General features: G+C 37.6%; 1 protein-coding gene across 2 annotated transcripts in view; it reads left to right on the forward strand.

The window, feature by feature from the left end:
• The window catches only part of UBE2L3 (ubiquitin-conjugating enzyme E2L 3), a 17,370-nt gene extending 527 nt beyond the window's left edge, over positions 1 to 16,843 (forward strand). The window contains exons 2-5 of one of the 2 annotated variants that reach the window (XM_010581624.1): positions 189 to 275; positions 8,223 to 8,318; positions 12,342 to 12,528; positions 16,025 to 16,843. In XM_010581624.1, the coding sequence (XP_010579926.1) occupies positions 234 to 275; positions 8,223 to 8,318; positions 12,342 to 12,528; positions 16,025 to 16,179 (480 nt within the window). In that variant the 5' untranslated portion in view covers positions 189 to 233 and the 3' untranslated portion in view covers positions 16,180 to 16,843. The remainder of the gene's footprint in view (positions 1 to 188; positions 276 to 8,222; positions 8,319 to 12,341; positions 12,529 to 16,024) is intronic. The other variant, XM_010581625.1, reaches the window with a different exon arrangement.
• Positions 16,844 to 20,358: the final 3,515 nt, after the last annotated feature.

A 20,358-nucleotide genomic window follows, 5' to 3' on the forward strand; every position in this document is an offset into this window, starting at 1 on the left:
CCGCAGCCGCGGCGCGGTCCCCGGCCCTGCCCGCGGGGAGGGCTCGGCCGGGCGGCGGGGAAGCGGCCTCTCCTGCCTCCTTCCCTCCCTGCGGGTGGGGGTTCTCCGCTCCCCCCCGCTCTTCCCTCGGCAGGGAACCTTCCCCAAACGCTCAGGGATGAAATAATTTCGTTTTCGTTGTTTCGGAGAGTAACCACTTCCTTGTATGAGTAAGAGGTTTATCGCACTGAAATATGGACCTGGGTTCAGAAGTTTCCTCCTTCGCTGCAGACGTGGTAATGTTTTTCTCTTCGCTCTGTTTGTTCTGAAGCGTGGATGATGCTCGCAAACTCGGCCTCGGTTGGGGTTTAACCGAGAGCGTGTATAGTTTATTGTAAAATGCTGCTTGGGATTGTTTCTCCTCGTTTTGCTTGAGGAGTAAGGCACTTCTTAGAAAGAAGATGATAACCACTGCCCCCAAAGCATACAAGTTTATTTTATGTGTTGTATCTAATTGCCAATTAACATCACAGACTGTATGCAGTGGGGTTTGCCTAGGACATGCATACATAGTGGTGTAAAATTTAGTCATCTGTAAAATGCTATGGCAATACCCTACAGTGTTTGCATGCAAAGGGCCTGTAATGTAAACCAATGAACTTCACAGGCTAGTTCGGTGAAACGCAGGGGAAAGACCCTGTAACTGTCAGGCGATGTTTTAGCCTTATTAAAAAACCTGTCCCTGTGGGGTGCGATGTAACCATGCGCTAGGATTTGACAGCTACACGGGCGATTCTGTTAATCTTTTAATATCAGTCTTGCAGTTGGCTTCAAGGATGTGGATCCCTAATAGGGCTGGGATTTCACTAGGATGTGTAGATGGCAGGTTTTGAAGTTGTATTTCCTTAATTGTGCAGATACATAATTAACCATTACAACTTGGTTATTTTTTAAGAGACTGATAGCTCAACAGTGCTTTCATAAGGCTAGTTTTGTTGTTTTAAATGCGCTATGGAACAATTAAGAATTAAATAGTAGATACGTTGTGTGCAGAGTCATTCACAGATCTTAAATCAGTAGGCATAAACCTTTAATTGTCCTAAGGATCCTGATGAGATGGCATTCATTTTTCTTATTTCATTTTTGATAGCTGTTGTGTTTTGTCACAGCTTTAGTATCATAATCAATATGTCTGTTGCTTTATACTCAAATAAGTTTCCCCTTAGTTTCAGACTGTAAACAACCATTTCATTTTATATTTTTGTAAGGCAGCTTTTCTGCCTGTTCTGAAAAAATGAATTGTTCAAAAACACATAACTACTACTCTGGTAGGGAAAAAAATATATTTCCAATTATTTCTTCTTTTTAAATTTAAATAGAACATAAAAATCTGAAAGGCAAGAAAAATTGTGCGTAATATCTGCAGTGCCTCTTGCTTTTCAGCCCCCCTCCTCAGTTCCACTATGCTTCTGAAACATTAGTTTAGTAATTTAATCTTTCACTAAAATGCCGTAAAAATGTTTTTTTGACAACCTGACCTCCTCGTTTTCTAGAAGAATGGTGTGGCAGTTGTTTTTCAGAGGGAGTGGTGTAGGAAGGAAGGAGACATTGATAACTTCTCTGTTACATTTTTACTTTCGTTTTTATTGCCTGATGTTTGTGGGTTGTGCGTGTTGTGTGTGGATTTTGTGCCAGTTCAAGAGCTGTGAGACGCTGTATCACACAACTTGTAAAGGTTATTAAATAAGCAGCTACCTTTGTGCCTTTTGGAGAGTCGAGTCAGCCCAAATGGCTTTGAGTTTTGCCATTCATCTCAGTAGGAACAAAGTAGAGCTCTTATACAGATGATGTAATCTGGATTGCTGCAGCATGATGTTTTGGAGGTTCAAACTCACATGTGTATCAACCCAATATCATTGTTTAAGTTCCAAATTCACAGATCCACTTTAAAAAGTCTTTCACTGTTGAAGTTTTGCAATACAGAAGAGTTTGTGGTGTGTCTTTCTCGGGGTCGTAGAATGATGAGTGATTATAACTAAAGGAAATAGAGTTTTTTGGTGTGTCACTCAATTTTGGTTAAAATAATTTAGGATAAGCATTAACTGTCTTTTCTTTGAGCCAGTTATCAAGTGTGTCTTTAGTAAGCAAGAATAAACTTTGACCCTTTTATAGGGCACATAAAATAAAGCAATTCCCATTTCCTTAAGGTCTTGCCAACATTTTGAAGTACTGCATTTTTCCTGGACTTGTGTCATGCATCATGTTATTCATATTAATCACAGTGGCTCAAAGAGACTGGATGTCATAAGTTCATAATAACACACTGTCTGCCCGTAGAAAACTGGGAGTATAAGTATAGTTTCCACCTTCCACGTGGAAATGGGTGTCCTTTTCGGATTGCAGAAGCCATTTGTATCTTCAGTTTGCAAATGTCCTTCTGAAAGTAGCATTACAAACTTTGCCATTGTACGTGTACAGTTCAATTTTAAACATGAAGTCAAGTTATAACAAGAATAAAATGATCTTATTATCTCAGGGTCTGTTTGAGCAAATCGCGTTTCTTTGGCCAGAGACCTTATTTGAGGCCTATTTTTGCAGAACTTTATACCATCAAATAGTCTTAACTGAAGTTTTCTCTACTACTGATTTACAAAACAGTCAGTGGAGGTGTGCCCTTTCCAGGAACTCACCTAGGTTAGCAAAAATGTGAAGTAAACACAGCTAATGAATCATATTCCAATGACATCTGAGGTGGAGTTTTGATCTATGAGCCACCATTACACCTCTTCAAAGAGCCACAGTTGTCAGATCTTGACTCCTCGTGAAATGTGAGAGGTGGGAATAAAGCAGTCTTTGTCAAGGATATGTTGTTATGGACGATCTCTCAGGGTAAAAACAGGCAAATATGGAGTAATTGTTTTAGGAAAGGAGCTAAGGCTTCTCTTTTGAGGGAGCTACTTTGCTTCACGACCCGTTCTTGCAAAAACCAAATTGTCCCCAAACATGTATGATTGGGAACATAGTCTCCAAGAGACATGCCAGCGATTTCAATGAAGTGCTTTTCACAGTTGCCACCCACTAATGTAAAACAAGCCGTTTTCCATGCGATAGCTGTAGCTAAATGCTATGTGGAGAGGTAGTGGGTAGTCGCAAAGGGAAGGCTATTTCAGTGCTGGATAGTCATAGTACGTACTTGGTGGTGTAGTAACGTGTGGTACTGAGATGCACCTTCAACAGGGGTTTTGGGATAGTATTTGAGAAAGCTGCCCTGTCCCACGTGTGGGGCTACTCCCTTCTGTGTTGATCGGCAATGTGATTGAGCTAAGGTGTCGGGAAGATTTGTGCTTTTGTTTTCTGGTTTTTAGATGTTCAAAAGCATCTTTAGTATTAAAAACTGGAAATAGATTTAAAGAGTAAATAACACTTCACATATGAAGCGAGGTATGTAGATAATTATTTTAATCTCACTCTTTTTACTCTGCTTCCGTAATTGCATAGTCAAACATTTATGCAACTGTTGAACTCTGTGATAAAATACGAACACAAGGCCACACCCAGGTACCTGCTGTAGATGGCCTGCAATCCACAGTATGCTGTGGTGTTGTAAATACCGTAGCCCTTCCAAATAAAGGGGTTTTAAACAACTTTAGAATTGTTTTTCAAATACCGAATTGATCCAAACACCGGTTCTCAGTAACAAGGGAAATGTGGTTTTGAGCAATGTATGATTGTTCTTATGTGGAAGTGAGAATATTGGTTCATTTTCCCTTTTTGAAACTGAGAACTGACAAAAGGATTTTTAATCAAATGAAAATACTTTGCCAAAAAGTAGGATTACTCAGTAAATAAAAGACATGTGAGTATACAGGGTTGTACTGTTGCAGAGGAAACTTAATAATAGTTTATACAAGAGCTAGAATCTGTTTGGGGTTTGGGTTGGTTTTATGGGTTTTTTTGTAAAATTATATTTTATTTTAAGGTGTTTTAACACTTCTTTGTACTGTATGAGATTTGGAAAGTAAAACTGGCCAGTTCCTTATCAGTGTATTGGAGCCTGGTTAACTTTGTCACACTTCTTTTAGAGAATGTATTTATAAACAGGTAAACATATGTTATAAGCAGTAGAGAATCACGGTTTAGCGTTATTTCAGTAAACTTTTGGTTTTTCTTTGTGCATTTAATAGCATTTTGGGCTTGATGCAGAACTTGCTGAAGTCAGTATGAGCTCTTACACTTATTCCTGTATACTTGGATTGCACTCTTACAAGTGTTTGTCTTCACTGCACTTGTTTTTCTGGAGAAGTCCCAAACCTTGAAAGATCCATGGGCAAAACAGTTTCAGTTGCAGGGTTTTTAGAAGACTTGACTACGTTTTAAGCTGATGCCACTTTTCTTTATTCTTTCAAATTTAGTTTTTGCTTTGAACAGCACAAATGATTACACAATATTGAAAAATCAGAATTTTAAATCCTTATTGATTATATATGGGAGGTAGTATGTACTTTTATGACTGCCTTCAGCATTATACTTGAAGATCAGATACCACCTCTGACAGTGTTTTCTCCATTTCATGTGCTGTGTATAACACTTTCTCTGAACATATCCAAACTACAAACATCACATCTCAAGAGACCCTCGTGAAATAAGACATTTCTATTTTACAGATGGGGAAATCAATGCAGCAAGGTCACATGCAAGGCTGATAACAGAGTGGGGAATGAAGACTCATTGAAATTCTTACTGCAGTCTTCTAACCTTTAGTTACACCCCTCCTGTGCTCCTTTAATTATGTTACTTGACAAAATTAAGGGGTGGAGGACAAGAAAAGGAATTAATCTATTTACTGTCTGCCTAGACTCTTAAGTATTATTTTGAAATAAATATCTGTATTATATCCTTTTACCTCCGTAAAGTAATTTTTGTCCCTTTGGAGTTGCTCAAGCCCATGTTAAATGCAGCATTAACTTTTAATGTGTGTTGTTTGAAAGTATTTAGTAGCTCATTCACTTTTTTAACAGTACATTTATACTGTAGTTGTGTCTGCCTCTGGAGCTCTGAGGCAGTTAGATCTTTATTATGGGTTTTGGCAGTTGCTAGAAAAAAAAACAAAGCAACCCCCCCTTCACACCCTTCAATTATGAATGGTGAATCTCTTACCACTCCTGATGCAGTAGACACAAAAACCCTAAAAGCATGACTTGGAAGTATAGTATTACATTGTATTTCCGGGGATAGTAGTATGAAAAAAAAGCTATTTGTACAAAAGTCTATCATGGACTTGATTAATTTGGAGTGACATATGAAATCTTAAACACTTCTACTATAAGAAAAGTAATTTCTCTTATAAATTGGAATCTCTCTTAAGCATGTAGTTCAGGCAAATTCTCTGCTAAGGTAGGCTTGATTCTCCATGACCTTTGCAGTCCTGCCTGTGTGTGAGGAAAAGAGTTGCCTGGTTTATCCCCATCTATCCTGTTTTTCAGTTGTCAGTTACTACCGCAGGACCCAAGGCAGCAGAAGCAGCCCAGGATATAGTCCCGAAACACTGTAGTAATTTACCCCTTTTTTGATTTTTGAAAGTGAATTCCTGCAAAGGCTTCATGCGTCAGTTTAAAGAGGAAGATGTCCCAAATAATTTTCGGCTAGTTCTTTAGTGTCTTCTAGGCTGTTAAATTCCCTTTCTCATGTAGTGGACTTGAGGGAAAATGGGCAGCAATTTGCATATTTGTTTTAAACTTAACTTTGCTTTCATACAGAGTTTTACAATTTCGTAATGATCTCTGTACTGGATTCTTGCATTTCTTCGTTCAGCATCCAATTTTTTAACCTGAATCTAATTATAAAATGTAGGTGTTTAATTTTCTAGTAATGTGAAGCCATGCTTTTCTAATTTGTTTTATTAGCTTAATAACATACCTGAATTATACAGTCATAGTTCTCCCTTTTTCTGTGTCCGGCCAATTGTTCTCTGGACCAGAAGCAGTGTAATGCTATCATCTGAACCTGTGTTAAAAGCTTCTGCATGGAAGCTGCACTCCCACTGGGACATTATACATACGACAGAAATTTTCCCCATAATGTTTTTAATATAGTAACTAGAAAATTGTCTAAACCCATTTTCCTTTCCTTGTTTTAGAGTGAAGGCACTTGTGATGCACATTTGTTTATGCTTAAATACCTACTGGTTAATTAGCTTATTTTGTTCCCAGTGTTTGATGTGTTACATCTGATGTGGAATGGGATTTAACCCTCTTACGTGCTGTGCAGTAGTGGTTTGCCAGGACTTCACCGTTCTGTACACGTAGTGAGCGAGCTGCTGAAAACGCTGTTCTGAGTGAGTTACTCCCCTGACCCTGTCGGGGAAGCATCAGTCTGGTATCAGTCAGACTCTCCCTGACCTGCTGCTTTGTGCACTGAGCACTGAAAGCCAGCTGTAAGGCACTATGTGGATTTGCAGTTTCAGTGATCGTAAAGGATCTCTTATGGCTGCTATAATAAAGGTTATTTTCTTTTGAATATTTTGGGTTGCTCTGTATCCCTATAGATATGCTTCATAGGATTATTTTTGTGTGGTTTTTGTATGTTTTTCTGCTTTAAGGAAATAGGATAATCCTCTTACCCTGTTTAAAAAAAAAAAAAAAGGCCCAAACTGTCTGTGATATTGTGTAAATCTAACAGCAGTGGAATTTGGGGATTAATCCAGAGGTCTAAACTAAGTAGTCGGTTTTAGTGTCGTGAAGATTGTGTTGGGCATCAATTCAATATCCAAGGTTAAAATTTTGTGTTCCGAGTATGCTCTTGCTTTGGTAGGTGCAGTGGGTGGGAATGTAAATGTTCATCTCCTGATGTGTGGCTGTCATGTGATTTTTTTTTTTTTTTTTTTTTTTTTTTTTTTTTTTTGTTCTTTTTAAAATCTCGTTTTCCCTTTGGGCTTGCATTTTATCATGATGCTAAGTTTATGCAAGAGATTACTGCAAGTATTAAATCTCTGCCAGTCAGATGCAGAAGGGTGTGATCTAAGATGAACATAGAGCTATTGTAAAAAAAAAAAAACAAAACAAAACAAAAACAAACCAAAAAACCCAAAACATGGACAGTACAGCATCTGTATCAGGAAAACTGATCTTTTTTGTTTTTCAGTGTATAGTGTTGGTGTTTTTATCATAATATACAGTCTAGTTTTGCAAATATGCTAGTACCCATTGAAGAGCTGCGTGCTGGCAGAGTGCACCAGTGTTGCTGTATAAGCAACATTTTTCCTAACCTATGTAGACATGCAGGCATGTGCTTCAGTTTTGAAAGCACAGGGGAAGTATTATATTTCAGTGTGGATTGCTTTTGAATTTGAATTCAGTGAAATTCTCTTTAAAGACAAAACTGCTGAATTCAACAGCAAAGGGCTGTAATTGTTGTGCAAAAAACAAAAGTGGAACCTTGAGGTGTTTCTTTTTAGGTCTTAGAAAATACTCCAGGAAAAAGTTGCTACACCAGGGCTTATACATAATTTTAAATATAAAAATGCCTAAATACTTGTTTTGGTGATACCTGGATCACTAACTGATCAAAACTGATTTGACTGGTGCAGAAGGATACCTTGTTTAAGAGTGATAGAGCTATAAAGAGAGGTATCTTATAATATACTGTGAACTTTGAGGTACAAAACAGAGAGAAAGCTGTATCTTCTCAAGTGATTTGTCTAAATAAGGCTAGTTTGGCTTCGATTGTTACTTTTTCTGGGTTTGCACCAAATTAAGTTGGTCATGCAGGAACAGTTGAAATAATTGGACTGTTCAGTGACTTTATCCATTTTTAAAACTGTTATGAAATAGGACTTGTGTGAAGGAAAACAGATTTGGAAGAACTAAGATGCACTTTATTTCTGTGCTTCACAGAGTTATCAATAATCTGTTACCAGAGGCACTAATTTTGCATTCGAGGTATAAAAACATTTTTAAACGCACTTTAATACGTCTTCATGTCTGTAATTATGTTAATAACAAGGCATTTTTGTACTTTCCTGACATCAAAAAATGAGGGTTTTTTAAATACCTTGTCTCAGAGAATTTTACTTCTCACAGGTGCAAAATTTTATTTCTTATTTGTGTGAGTTGCCACCGCTAAAACCCCAAGCTTCTTTAATGTTAAATAAACCCACACTGACCTCTAAGCATTTTGAAAAATAAATAGGAGCATCTTGCTTAATACTGTTATTAACTTACACTTACACTTTGCTTGCTTTTCAGGAGCTTGAAGAAATCCGCAAATGTGGAATGAAAAACTTCCGTAATATCCAGGTTGATGAAGCTAATTTATTGACCTGGCAAGGGCTTATTGTTCCTGTGAGTATAGATGACTTCTTATTCTAATGAGCTTTAAAATAAAATGAGGATCATTTGTATCTCATAAATCTAAAGTTTAGTAGTGCTGCTGGTGACCATTAGATAACTTTTGCACCCTGGCAAGAATCTCTTACTATAAAACCTGGCTTTCAGAGTTGTAGGTTTGTGCAGAAGCTAGTTGTTTATAAATACAACGTAAGTTTATATAGATTATACTGCACCATCTTAAACATACTCTGGGCAGTGAAGTGTGCTCCTGGATTTAATTCCTGTCTCTCTTCAGGCATCTTGTGTAATCTTGGGCAAATAGTGTGAACTTCCTGTCTCATTTTATTTGAGCGTCTTCTGTGTTTTGTTTTATCAAAGTTTGATAACATTAGTAGGTGTTTCTTATAAATAATCTGAAGAAAAATCCATACGTAATTGAAAGGTGTTCTAGACTTCTCTGATCAATACCTACCTGGATGCTTCGTAATTGTAGGCCTGGTGCAACACATGGCTGCAGCTGGCGAGGGCTGTGGACTCAGTGATGGCACTGGGTTACTTGGGAGAGGTGTTGGAAGGGGGAAGTAAATGAAGTCTGTAGTTTATTACATTAAGCTTAAAGTACAAAATCTACATCCTCATAGGGGAAAAAAACTAAGGTATGAAATATTTTGTTTATTCCTTAATAGATTATTTTTTTTAAAATCAACTAGATTTATTTCTAGAATAAAATTTGAGTATTGGAAAAAGTTTGAGGCAAGGAAAAGGTTTGGATTTTCAGAAGTGAGCTCTTTAAAAGAAAGTCTCTTTAGGCATTAATTAATGCCCCCCCCCCCCAACACTTTTATTTTTTAAAAGCACTACAGTCTTTTAAGAGAATGATTAATAGAAGTAGATAACCACTGTATTAGTCAGACAGAGGGGGATTTGTTATGAAGGGGTGTCCTGGTTTCAGCTGGGTGGGGGGGGAGTGAGTGAGCGGCTGCGTGGTGTTTAGTTGCTGGCTGGGGGTAAACCATGACAAGGGGAAAGCAGGAAATATAGTATGTTGAATTCCTTGGTTGAAGTCACTTGGATTTTCACTTCCTTTATTTTCCGCTGCCATGGCCCATGCTCCCTTTGTTACATGAGCTATTTTGAAATCTGCAGCAATAGAGGCTGTGCCACTAGGGCGTCACTTCTGCTTCTCCTTGGGTGCTACCTGAAAGGTCAGCTGACTAGTGTAAATCTTTTTATTAGAAGACTTTGAAACATCTCTTTAGCAGTGTCCCTGCTTTGTTAGTTGGAGGCCATTCCCTAATTCAGATCTCACAGGCCAAGATAATGGCTAGGCCTTTGCACTTCAATAAAAGCAAGCAGGATTTGACATTAAGATCTGACAGAGCTGAGAAACAATATGCTTTAATAAGCCACTCTGATATTTGTGGTTCATGTGTAACAGTTTACTGCTTTGATAATACTTTGAAGCAGTATAAGGTTGGTAAACATGACTAATAAAGCAAAACACCAAAATACTTGTTTATTCCTGTTAAAATTAGCAGTATGTGCCGTACAGATCTGTTTTTAACAGTTTCTGCTCACTAGAGTACAAGCTTAGTGTTTGTTTTGCAAAGGTTCACAACATCACAAGTGTTTAAGCATTGATGCAGTGAACTGTGCTTCATACCTGCCTTTTGGTTTATAATATGCCCTGTTACAAAGGAAATAGCCTTAAATTCACTGCTGGTGTAGTTAAGAGGGAATTTTGTCATGAAATTATACTTCCTATACTGATTAATAAAGTGTTGTGGTTTATGTGTTTGAAGAGTAGTATAGTTTATTATTTTGAGGATACGCTATAGAAGATGCTTTAGTTTTAGCATAATTTTTTTAGCTATTGCAACGCTGGAGTTGATGGCTTAAAAATGTAATATTACAAGCTGGTTGCAAGTTTAATTTTTTTCCCCAGTTTTTGCTTTTGAAGTTTTACATGCTGTTTCCATTTTAGAAAATGTTCTTGCTTAGGGTTTAAAGACATATTACTCCTGCTTTAGTAGGATTAACCAGTTTCTGATTATTAAACTCTATAACTAGGCATTATTTTGGTCAGCTTCTTAGTGAAGGTGTGAAAGATACAAAGGTTAATATTTTTAACAGTCTTCATGTAGAATTACTGTGAAAGATACTGCTTTAAAAGTTTTTGTTGTATGTAACATATTTTGTTCTTCAGAACAACTGTTAGTTTTTAAGGATGTTTGCTCAATTGAGAAGCAAATTGAAGGTAGTTTGTCAACTTCTTTTCCTGTTCTAAGTTTAGAATGAGGTAGTGTATGTACTGTGTGTTGCAAAGGTACACTACTTGTTTGATTTCAACATCAAAATGAGACTACCCCAGACTCCTTGTTCTTGTAAGAAGTACTGTTGGTGTACCATGAATTTCATTTCACTTAATCAAAACTGCTTGCTATGGATGAATTTTTGCAGAGCAAAAATACTTCAGGTAATGTGAGTCATGTTTGTTGCTTGTGTTTCAGTATTTATAATTCTGCTTCTCTCCCTTGTCAGTGTCAAAATAAATACAACAAATAATTGGAAATTAATTCATTGAATATTCCGTGGTTTGTCTATTTAAAACATGAGCAACCATTTGTATGCATTTTTGGTTCAATTTATTGTTGAGTTATAGTGAAGAACTGTTCTGACTGAGAGTCAAGCAGAAAATGGACATTTTTAAGGCAGGTCAGTTCCCGTATCAGTTCACTGAACACCCTCACAAATTATAGCATGTGATGGAGGCAAGAACAAGTGAGCCATGGGGGGAGAGGGCACTAACTGCTTAAGTTGTCACCACCACCAGTTATCTGTTAAACTTCCAAAGCTTTTTGGGATTGCTTGGATAAAAAGTGATTTTAAAGCCACGCTAGTTACCTTTTCCATTGACTGCAGAAATTGTGCTGTATTTCTTAGAAAACGCACAACCAGACTTCTCCATATGGATGAAACTAAAATTAAATGTTTTCTGTTGAATAATATTTTAATAGAACACTCCCCACCCCCAAATATTGGTAAACCTTTTTTAACTTCTGGAGTGGGTTTGATTGCAGGGAATGGTCTGGTTGCTAATGAATAATGTGTGTGATTACACTTCACACCAACTGGAAACTCTCATCCTTTGATTCTTGTTCCCAGAGTGTTTGGAAAGGCTTCGTGCCATAGTTACTGTTTTCAGTGCAGCTTTTTTTTTTTTTTTAAACCTTTTTCATAAGCTTTTAATGTAGCAATGGTTTATTTTTCTTCTGCCTTTCTTCTGCAGTTAGTATTTGAAGCAGTATCAATAGCCTAACAGGTTTTGTAAGTGAGATTCTGGGCATTGTTTTTTCTGTTTCAATATGAAGAACTACTTTGCGTACTTCATGGTTCTCTCATCATGCTCCTTCAAAAATGATCTGATAAGAGTGGGTGCTAAAACTGCATACAAATTCAGAATGTTCTCATCAGCAGACGCAGTGAATATCTATCTTTAGTACCAATGAATGCTCAGCAGATTTTTGTGTAGTCAGCACAAAAATGTTCTCGGAACATATGGGGAAATCTGACAAATCAAATTGCTTTGCTGTTCGTACCACCATGTTGTGAGACACGTAAAATAACTAGGTTTAGAGAAAGCAATTTTCCTTGTCAGGCTTCCTGTTTGTATCTCAGAAAGGGTTTACAATGTTTTTTGAAATACAAAGTTGGGAATAAAACTACTTATTAGATAGGACCTTGAGTTTGGAGTAAATGGGATTGGATGCTTTCTTACCTGTGGAAATGTCAGCTAACTTCAGAACAATGGTAATCTGCTTTTTCCAGGGTGAATACAAATGTTGTAGAGATGGTATTGCCTCTTTCTTACCAAAGAGGTTTTGATGTTTCCTGACACGTGGACATGGCAGTATGTGTTGGAAGAAAGTGTCTTTAAAAGAGGTCATTTGATAGATCGAAGTCTGGAGCATGCTTTATCTTAATTGTGTCCATTAGAATGTGCCAGATTCTTGACATTCTGCCTTCTTGTTGCAGGACAATCCTCCGTATGATAAAGGAGCCTTCAGAATCGAAATCAACTTCCCAGCAGAATACCCATTCAAACCTCCTAAGATTACATTTAAAACAAAGATCTATCACCCTAACATCGATGAAAAGGGGCAGGTTTGTCTGCCAGTAATTAGTGCTGAAAACTGGAAGCCAGCAACCAAAACTGACCAAGGTAGGACTCCACGTGGAGAACAAACTGGATATCGCGAAACTTTGTATTATATTTAAATTTAAAGCTAATAGCGTTTCAGCTTGTCAGCTGGCCACTGCTCTTACGGTATATTCGTTGTCGTAAGGTTTGTGTGATGAATCACATGTTGTGAGCACAGCATGCAACTCTTGGGATCTCATTTTGTTATTGGCACGTAAGGTAATGACACTGACGTGTGGCATTTCCACCTCCAGGAAACTACAAAACTCTTCATGACTGAAGAGTTTATTAAGGTAGTGTCCTTGGCATACTTAAAAATTCTGGTGGTAGTTTGGGGATTATTTCATGTTTCTTTTTAAACAGTGACTGTATAATCCAGAGGTGTTCAGTACATTCCTGGATGTTTGAAAGAAAGGATCTAAAACCTTGAGGCTTTGTATATTTTATAATCTCTGCCATGTGGTTCAGTGATTTGAAGGTATGGTTTGAAATATCTAGGGAGTCATAAACAAAACCTGAATTCGTAACACAAATTAACTCTTAGTTCTTAGAAGATCACTGCTGGGAAGCTTACTGTGTAGAGTGTCTTTGGATAAGCATTTAAATATTTAAAGGAAAAAAGTTTCAGCAGGTTCAGTGGCAGACCGAGTGCAATCTGAGTAGGTTTTTTTTTTCTGCTATTGTTGCTTCCATTAGTTGTTGGGGTGAGAATTTTGTGTTTTCTGGCAGGTTATGATTAGTTTGATATTAAGCATTTATTATTGTACATATAGAAAGAGCAAACATCCTTGCAAAAACTGTGTATTTTTTAATAATATTGATTCAAATGAGTAGCTGTTTAGTCCAGTGCCAGAGCTTCAGTGACAGGGAGTATCTTGCTCTGTAGGAGAAAGTATTTCCTTCTTTCCAGGCTCTCCTTTAAGGTTGTTTTCACTTGAACTGTGTTCCCAATAGTAAACAATGCTGTGCTTGAGATGTCTTTTTTTTTTTTTTTTTTTTTTTTACTTCTGTATGGTAATAAAAGTACTTACAGTTTGCATGATCTTGCCCCAAAGACAAAATAGGCAAATTCCTGTAGTTGTTTCAGAAAAGATCAAGCAGTTGTATGTTGGGGAAAGTGGAGGTGGCAGCAAAAAGAACCTGTTAAACTTAAATAGGTCAGTGAAGATCTTATGATTTGTTGTTGATTTATCCCAGATTATACAGGACAAAGACCCTTGGAAGAGACAAAATGGAAGCAATGTGTAGAAGGCTTCTGTTAATGCCTTAGTAGTTGTCTTAACTAGGGAAAGCTCGTAAGATTTAAGTAAAGGAACGACAAGTCTCTGCCTAGCTTGAAATGCAAGTTGCATTAGTTGGAACTATTGAAGCAATTGTTTGCATGCAGGAAATAGTCAGTGTCTGCCTGAGAAGTAGCAATTCCTTTTTTATCTGAGAGTGAATAAAAACTATGCTAAAATCAGAATTTGGAACAAACCCTAGGTACCAAAACATTGCAACTCTCTCCATTTCTGCTGTTTTGTCTTTTGTTTGTCTTTTCCTTCTTCAAGAAGTTGTTTTAGTGTCAACATCTGTTGTTACTACATAGTTGTATGAACTTGCAACATGTTACTACAGCCCTGCTTAAGTGTCTGTTCCTTTTTCTCCAGAACTGTTCTGCACCGAAAAATAAACTTCAGTCTGTTTGCTACTTGGGCCTTTCTCAAGGAAGTAATGCAACATCATTAGTACAGCATCAAAGTGATTGGTTTTGATCAGTCAGGTGTCAAGAAAGCAGAGAGATTAGGTTCATCATAAATCTTTAATTCACCTTTCACATACTAAACGTGCATCTTACTGCTGTACTTTTTATTAATTTATGCTTAATATTAAAACACTGTTGTGACACTAGCATTTTAAAATGCTGTGGATATTGAGGCAACTCCTGTTATGACATTCTTAATTTTCTCTGGCTTGTGTGTTAAATAACCTTAATAACACAGTAACACTTCCTCTGTAGTGTTTTAGCATGTTTTACTGAGTGAAAAGGGATTGTCATGTGCAGTATTGATGCTAGTTTCATAAGTAGTCATTAATATGATGACAGTTGTCATAAGTCCAGGACTGGTGAGTTTCTGTGAAGTAAGCTAATACCAATTCTACATTCCTTAGATAGTTTGTTGCAGTTTAAACTCTGATTTGTGGTAAGAAATGTTCCTGCTTAGCAATGTAGCGACAGGCGTACTTCTCTGGATTTTGAGTATTTGTTTTGAGGTATGTTCCCCATTCCTATCAGGTAAGGGTGGAAAAGAGTATGAGCGTGAAAAGATTGATGCTCTGAAAGAAGCCGCTCTGGTATTCTAGCATCTACTGGAGTGATAAGTATTGTAAGCACTTACATTGCAAAATTAGGGAGAATCCAGTTAAACTGCTAAGTAGCAGTTTCAGAACAAACAATAGACTCTGACTTTTTGCACAGCATGTAGCCAAGTTGCGAACTCCCAGCTGCTGGATGGTGTAGGTGTCAGTGGCTTATGTGAGTTCAGGAGGAGGCAGCTGGCTCTAGTGTGCAATGCATGAAGTTAACAGAGTTTTATTATACTTGCTTTGAAAACTCTTGGGGTGCTGCTTTGTATTACTCTGGGTAGCCCAAACTTACCTCAAGCGGAATATCATTAGTATTGTCGTACAGTGAAATGCTTTTTCTGTGTATCTGCTTTCTGTAGACTTGCCCAGTTACACATGTACCTTCTAGCAGATGGATAGGAGAACTGATTGTTGTCGCCTATCTAGCTTTAAATGGTCATGAGATTGTATATGAGGAAAACGTAGCAATAAGTGTCGTTGTAGTATGCAAGGTTTACTGCGCAAATGTCAAGTACAGTTCAGTTATTTTAGGAATGACATTTCCTTTGAAAGTGATAGGGGAACATTGATGTAATGGCTGTAAACAGTGGGGTGAAAAGCATCTTGCAGTTCTTACCCATTTGTTTGCCTGGTGTATCTCTACTAGTGGATGTATTTGGCAGTTTAGAGTAGAGGGAAGAATTGTCTGCTGTTCATAGGGGAAGTAAGATGCATAGAAAAACTGAAAAAAGGGTTTCCAGAAGCAGGCCTGGTTACAACTGCATCATTGTGACAGGTGTGAGGACAAAAATGTTTCGTGATGGAAATTCCATTTTTACCCAATCCCTTTTAGATGAATTTGTCTGTGAAACTTAGTTTCTTTCTTAGCCATAGGAGAGTATTTCAGATAGGATGCCAGTTACATGGGAAATAATTTGTAGTGTATTTTGGTCTCTGTTCGGGTTGATTTTTTTACAAATACGATTTTCTGGTGTTCATTCACGGTCATTGAACTAAATCTTGGCATATTGCTATAGCTTATTCATGCTCTGCTTTTGAAAAGACCCTAGATTTATGGGGATGTATTTAAATGCAGTTAAAGCTCTTTTCTTACTGGGGAATTTTGCTTACTTTCTGATTTTTAAAAATTAACCATTTTAGTCTCTGACGGTATTTATACTTCTTTTGACAGTAATCCAGTCCCTCATAGCACTGGTGAATGATCCACAGCCCGAGCATCCCCTCCGGGCTGACCTAGCTGAAGAATACTCTAAGGACCGTAAAAAATTCTGTAAGAACGCTGAAGAGTTTACAAAGAAATATGGTGAAAAGCGACCAGTGGACTAAAATCTGACACAATTGATGTCAGCAACGTATGATAGAAGATCGGAGCAGTGCATTTGAGACACCCCGTAAAGCAGGACTCTATGGAAAATTGACAAGTGCCACCTTTCGGTGTTAACTTGTGGCTGTTACTAACTTTCTACAGTTTTCTTAATCAAAAGTGGGCTAGGTAACCTGTAAAGAAAGGATTAAAATTTAAGATGTTCTAGTTCTGCTTTCTTTGTTTAAAAATCACTGCTTCAATATACTTTAAAGTATGCTGTTTTCTTTTTCTTGTCAGAATTTATCAAAAATATCTTAGACTTATATTCTGCCCTTAAATTGAAAAGGTTGTGGCTGTCATTTCTTATTTTTCCTTGCAGTTCCCACTATCTTGAGTTCATATAATTCTTCATTGAATTTTATCCCCCTCCCAAACTGATGTCTTAGAAAAAATATCCCAGTTCTGGCAGAAAATGATTGAGTGTTTGGCAGTTTTGTTTACTTTCTTCTTAAATGTTGCACTGTGCTTTGTGGGACTTGTTGCAAGTTCCCCTTAACTTCAGTTTGTAACATAATAAAACAAAAACCAAACAAACCCCACAAAACCAATCAGAAATAATGTCCAGGTCTTTATGTAAATCTGGCTGATGTTACCACAAAATGTTTATTAAACGGGGAAACCCAAGTTTTTGTGTGCGTCATTGAATTCAAATATAGCTTATATCCTGCTTCGGGAAAACTTTGGAAAAAAAATTCTGTAGCAAACGAGTAGTGAAATGTGATCACAAACTTTTTCACTTCTATTCTTCATACCTATGCAGAGTAGCTAGGGAAACGTGCACAGAACAACATTGCAACCAGTTTGGAAGAGTTTCAGAAATTGGGGACCAAGAGGTACCAAAGTGATAAACTGGTTTTTGTGTTAAAAGTCGGTATTTTGGAAATATTAATTTTGAATTCAAGTACTAAATCTGACAGCTCTGCTAGTCATCTTAGAATATTTTTCCATCAGAATGTGTAAGAAACATCTGCGTTTTACGGGATGGCACTCGTGCTGCTTCCCAGCCCAATTGCTGTACAGTTCCTACTGAAAATGGTATGAGAATAGGATTAAGCAATAACCCGTAATAGAGTACGCTTTGCTACTACTGTTCCTACGTTTTAAAAACACACAGGTTAGATGATTTAATGAGTACTTCAAGTATCATTCTATCATTCTAACTTAATCAGGCAGAGCTGTTTTCCCGTTGCTCCAGGGCACACCTACGCATGCTGAAGGAAGCCCTTTCTGTTCAGAATTGAGCATCCTTTACTGTGTCTGTTACTTTTCTCTTGACTGCCTGTCTTTTTTCCCCAGTCTAAAGTGTGACGATCATAGCTCCTCAGTCAAACTGCCATACAATCAAACTGCCGTCTCTTCCCCGCCAGTCGAACCTGGGTGTTATTGAGCAAACAGATTTATCTCCAGAAATCCATGGGTATCTGGGAGCACATATCATTTTGATGTGCAGGAAGTTGAGTTAGAAAATCCCTCACACCCAGATGGTTGTCTGTACTCCTAAATTCAGTTTCAATACAGCCTCTGCCTTTGCAACCTTTCAGAACTAGTGTGTCAAGCAGTAGCTCTCTTTTGGTTTTAATGTCTTGTATATTTGCTATTTCCTCATTCACCCCTCTCATCTGGCTTTCATTTCCGATTTAGTGTAAACAGTGACAGCCCAGTACCTCACCTCTGTTGAAAGTAAATTTTTTTATAAGTTAGGGAGCTAAGAAATTTTATGTTTAAGTGTTCTTAGACAGATTCTTTGGCAGGTAAATAAAGTTAAACCACATTCACCTTATTTACCGAAACTTGCATTTCCTGAGTGTTTTCAGGCTTGTGAGAGCACTGTCTATTACCAAATTTTCACATCTTTGTGTCTTCATTTGCAGAAAGTTGGTACTGATTTTGTTTCATTCACGCTCACTCAGATTCATAATAAAATAATGCCAAATTATCTGTCAAACTGAAGTGTGTAACTTCTGCATCACATGAGTCACTGTACCTTTTGATCATGTCTGTTGGCATGGAAACTTGCCATTCTCTAAATTTTATTTAAAACAAAACTGTAGTGCTAGTTTGCTGCCCTCGTTACTAGTAAATAGCATACTTTCTGGTTGTAAGCCTCTCAGGTCAAAGACTGCATTTATCTGAATCGGTGTGACTTGGATGCCATTGAAAGGGAACTAGAAGGGCTGGGTAATTCATGGAACTCCAGTCGATTCACACAGGCCTACGGCAGCGCTATACCAGCTATTCCGATTTCATCTGCAAAGGTCACATAGAAGACAGATATTGCTATCAGTTCTCTTGGTGTGTTCTTCATAGTTCAATTTCTAAACTGCAAGATATGTAACCTAAGTGATGGCTTTTGTTTGTAGGCAGCCCTCTGAAAAAAGACAGAGATCAAATACTGTACTGTATGGTTGAAGTCTGGGGAGAAAAAAAAAAATCAAAGTACAAAGTCCTATGTTAACTCAGGAAATCAAGCTCTTGTTCTCTCTGGTTCCCTAAGCCATGCTGAATTCTAAACGTGCAGTTTAATATCCAAAATAAAAACAACGTACTGGTGAAACTACACCCAGGAGTACTGGTATAGGCTTTCTGCAATTCCATTCTGCTATCCTAATAAAAATTGCTCTCAAAGGCTTTGTGGCATGGTCTTATTTTCAGAGAGATTTGGGGGTTAGACTTCTCTTCTTAAGTATCCTGCTACAGTGACATTCATAGGTAGCAGTCTGAGCGTGTTTTTAATTTGAACTCAGTGTTGTCTTTAAAGCTTTCATAGAACCACTGAGAAACTTCCTCCCGTATCTCCATACGTTTTATGCAATTGAAGGGTTCCCTATTTAGAAGTCTTTTAGTAGTTCTTGATTCATTTCTCCATTTAAAACTGCCTTGCATTTAAAAGGAAATTGGGGGGTTAATGCTGTCCATTTAAAAATATGGAATTTGAAAAATACTTTTTTGTTTGCAATACAGAACTAACTCAGGTTAAGACTGCCTGTCATGTTTTCAGTGTTCGGCTAGCGAAAAATGCATACAACAGTCAGCACGTGTGTAATGTCCTGATGGTTGTGATCAGAGAAAATTCATCGGTTAGAATATGGAGCAATTTAAATGTTAAAAATAAGGTTAAAAAATATCCATCAAAATATGGTCATGTTACCTAAAAAGCTGAGATCTGCTATTAAGTAACTGGTGTTGCTGTCAGGCTTATCCCTGCATGTGAATAAAATACCATCAGTCACTAGATGGCACTCACGGGTCTAACTGTGCTCTGGAACTTCAGCTGTTCTCTGCAGGTCTAGTATCTCCCAGGTTTTTTTTATTCTCTTTTATCCCATAGCAGGTACTTTGCCGTCAAACACCGATGGGACGAGCTTCAGAAATTGAGTCATTCCAAAAGGTAACTGCTGCTCTCATCTGACTCAGCTGTGTGGTGGGGCACTTGCACAGTACAGTGGATGGGTTTTTTTTAAAAACAAACTTGTCAAATTAATTGTGACATTAATTTAGGAAGGAACCTGGAAAAATATTTTCTGAAGTGCCCTTGATGTTGTTTTTCATGTTTGTACAGAAGAGGTGTTTTATAGGGAAGGTCAGGCGGTTCCCGTTAATGACAGAAAGAGACGTCCTTTCAGCACTCTGCAGGCAGTCGCAGCAGGAGCAGATAGGTGAGTGGGTTCATTTTGCTCTCCAGCTATAACTAAAACCAAAAGCCTCCTGAAGCATTACAATAGAAAAAGGCCTGAGTTTATTTTTCACTTAAAAGAATGATGATCATCTTGACATTTTTAATATTATAAAAAAAAACATAAATGATTACGTTAAATAGATCACTTTTGCACAGAAAATGAGCATAAACAATCTAAAATATTTTTTTTCCTGTGTGAAAGTTGTATGTGAGTGACAGGGTACAGTTAAGAATACAGTTAAACATGCCAGTATTACTAGGGCTTGTTGAAGATCGAATGCTTTCATGACAGGAATAAAAATGGACACATACAAGGACCTTCTCCACTTGATGACTTGCTCATAGTTGGTACGCGGCCATCCCATGCATTTTTCATGAGAGGCAGTGGGCAGTGCAGGAACAGTTGCTGGTGAGCTCTCATATGCAGCAGTTACTGAAATAGCAGATGGATCAACAGTTGCTG

The sequence above is a fragment of the Haliaeetus leucocephalus genome, unplaced genomic scaffold, assembly GCF_000737465.1.
Source record: "Haliaeetus leucocephalus isolate CR32 unplaced genomic scaffold, Haliaeetus_leucocephalus-4.0 Scaffold802, whole genome shotgun sequence".
Classification (NCBI taxonomy): Eukaryota; Metazoa; Chordata; class Aves; order Accipitriformes; family Accipitridae; genus Haliaeetus; species Haliaeetus leucocephalus.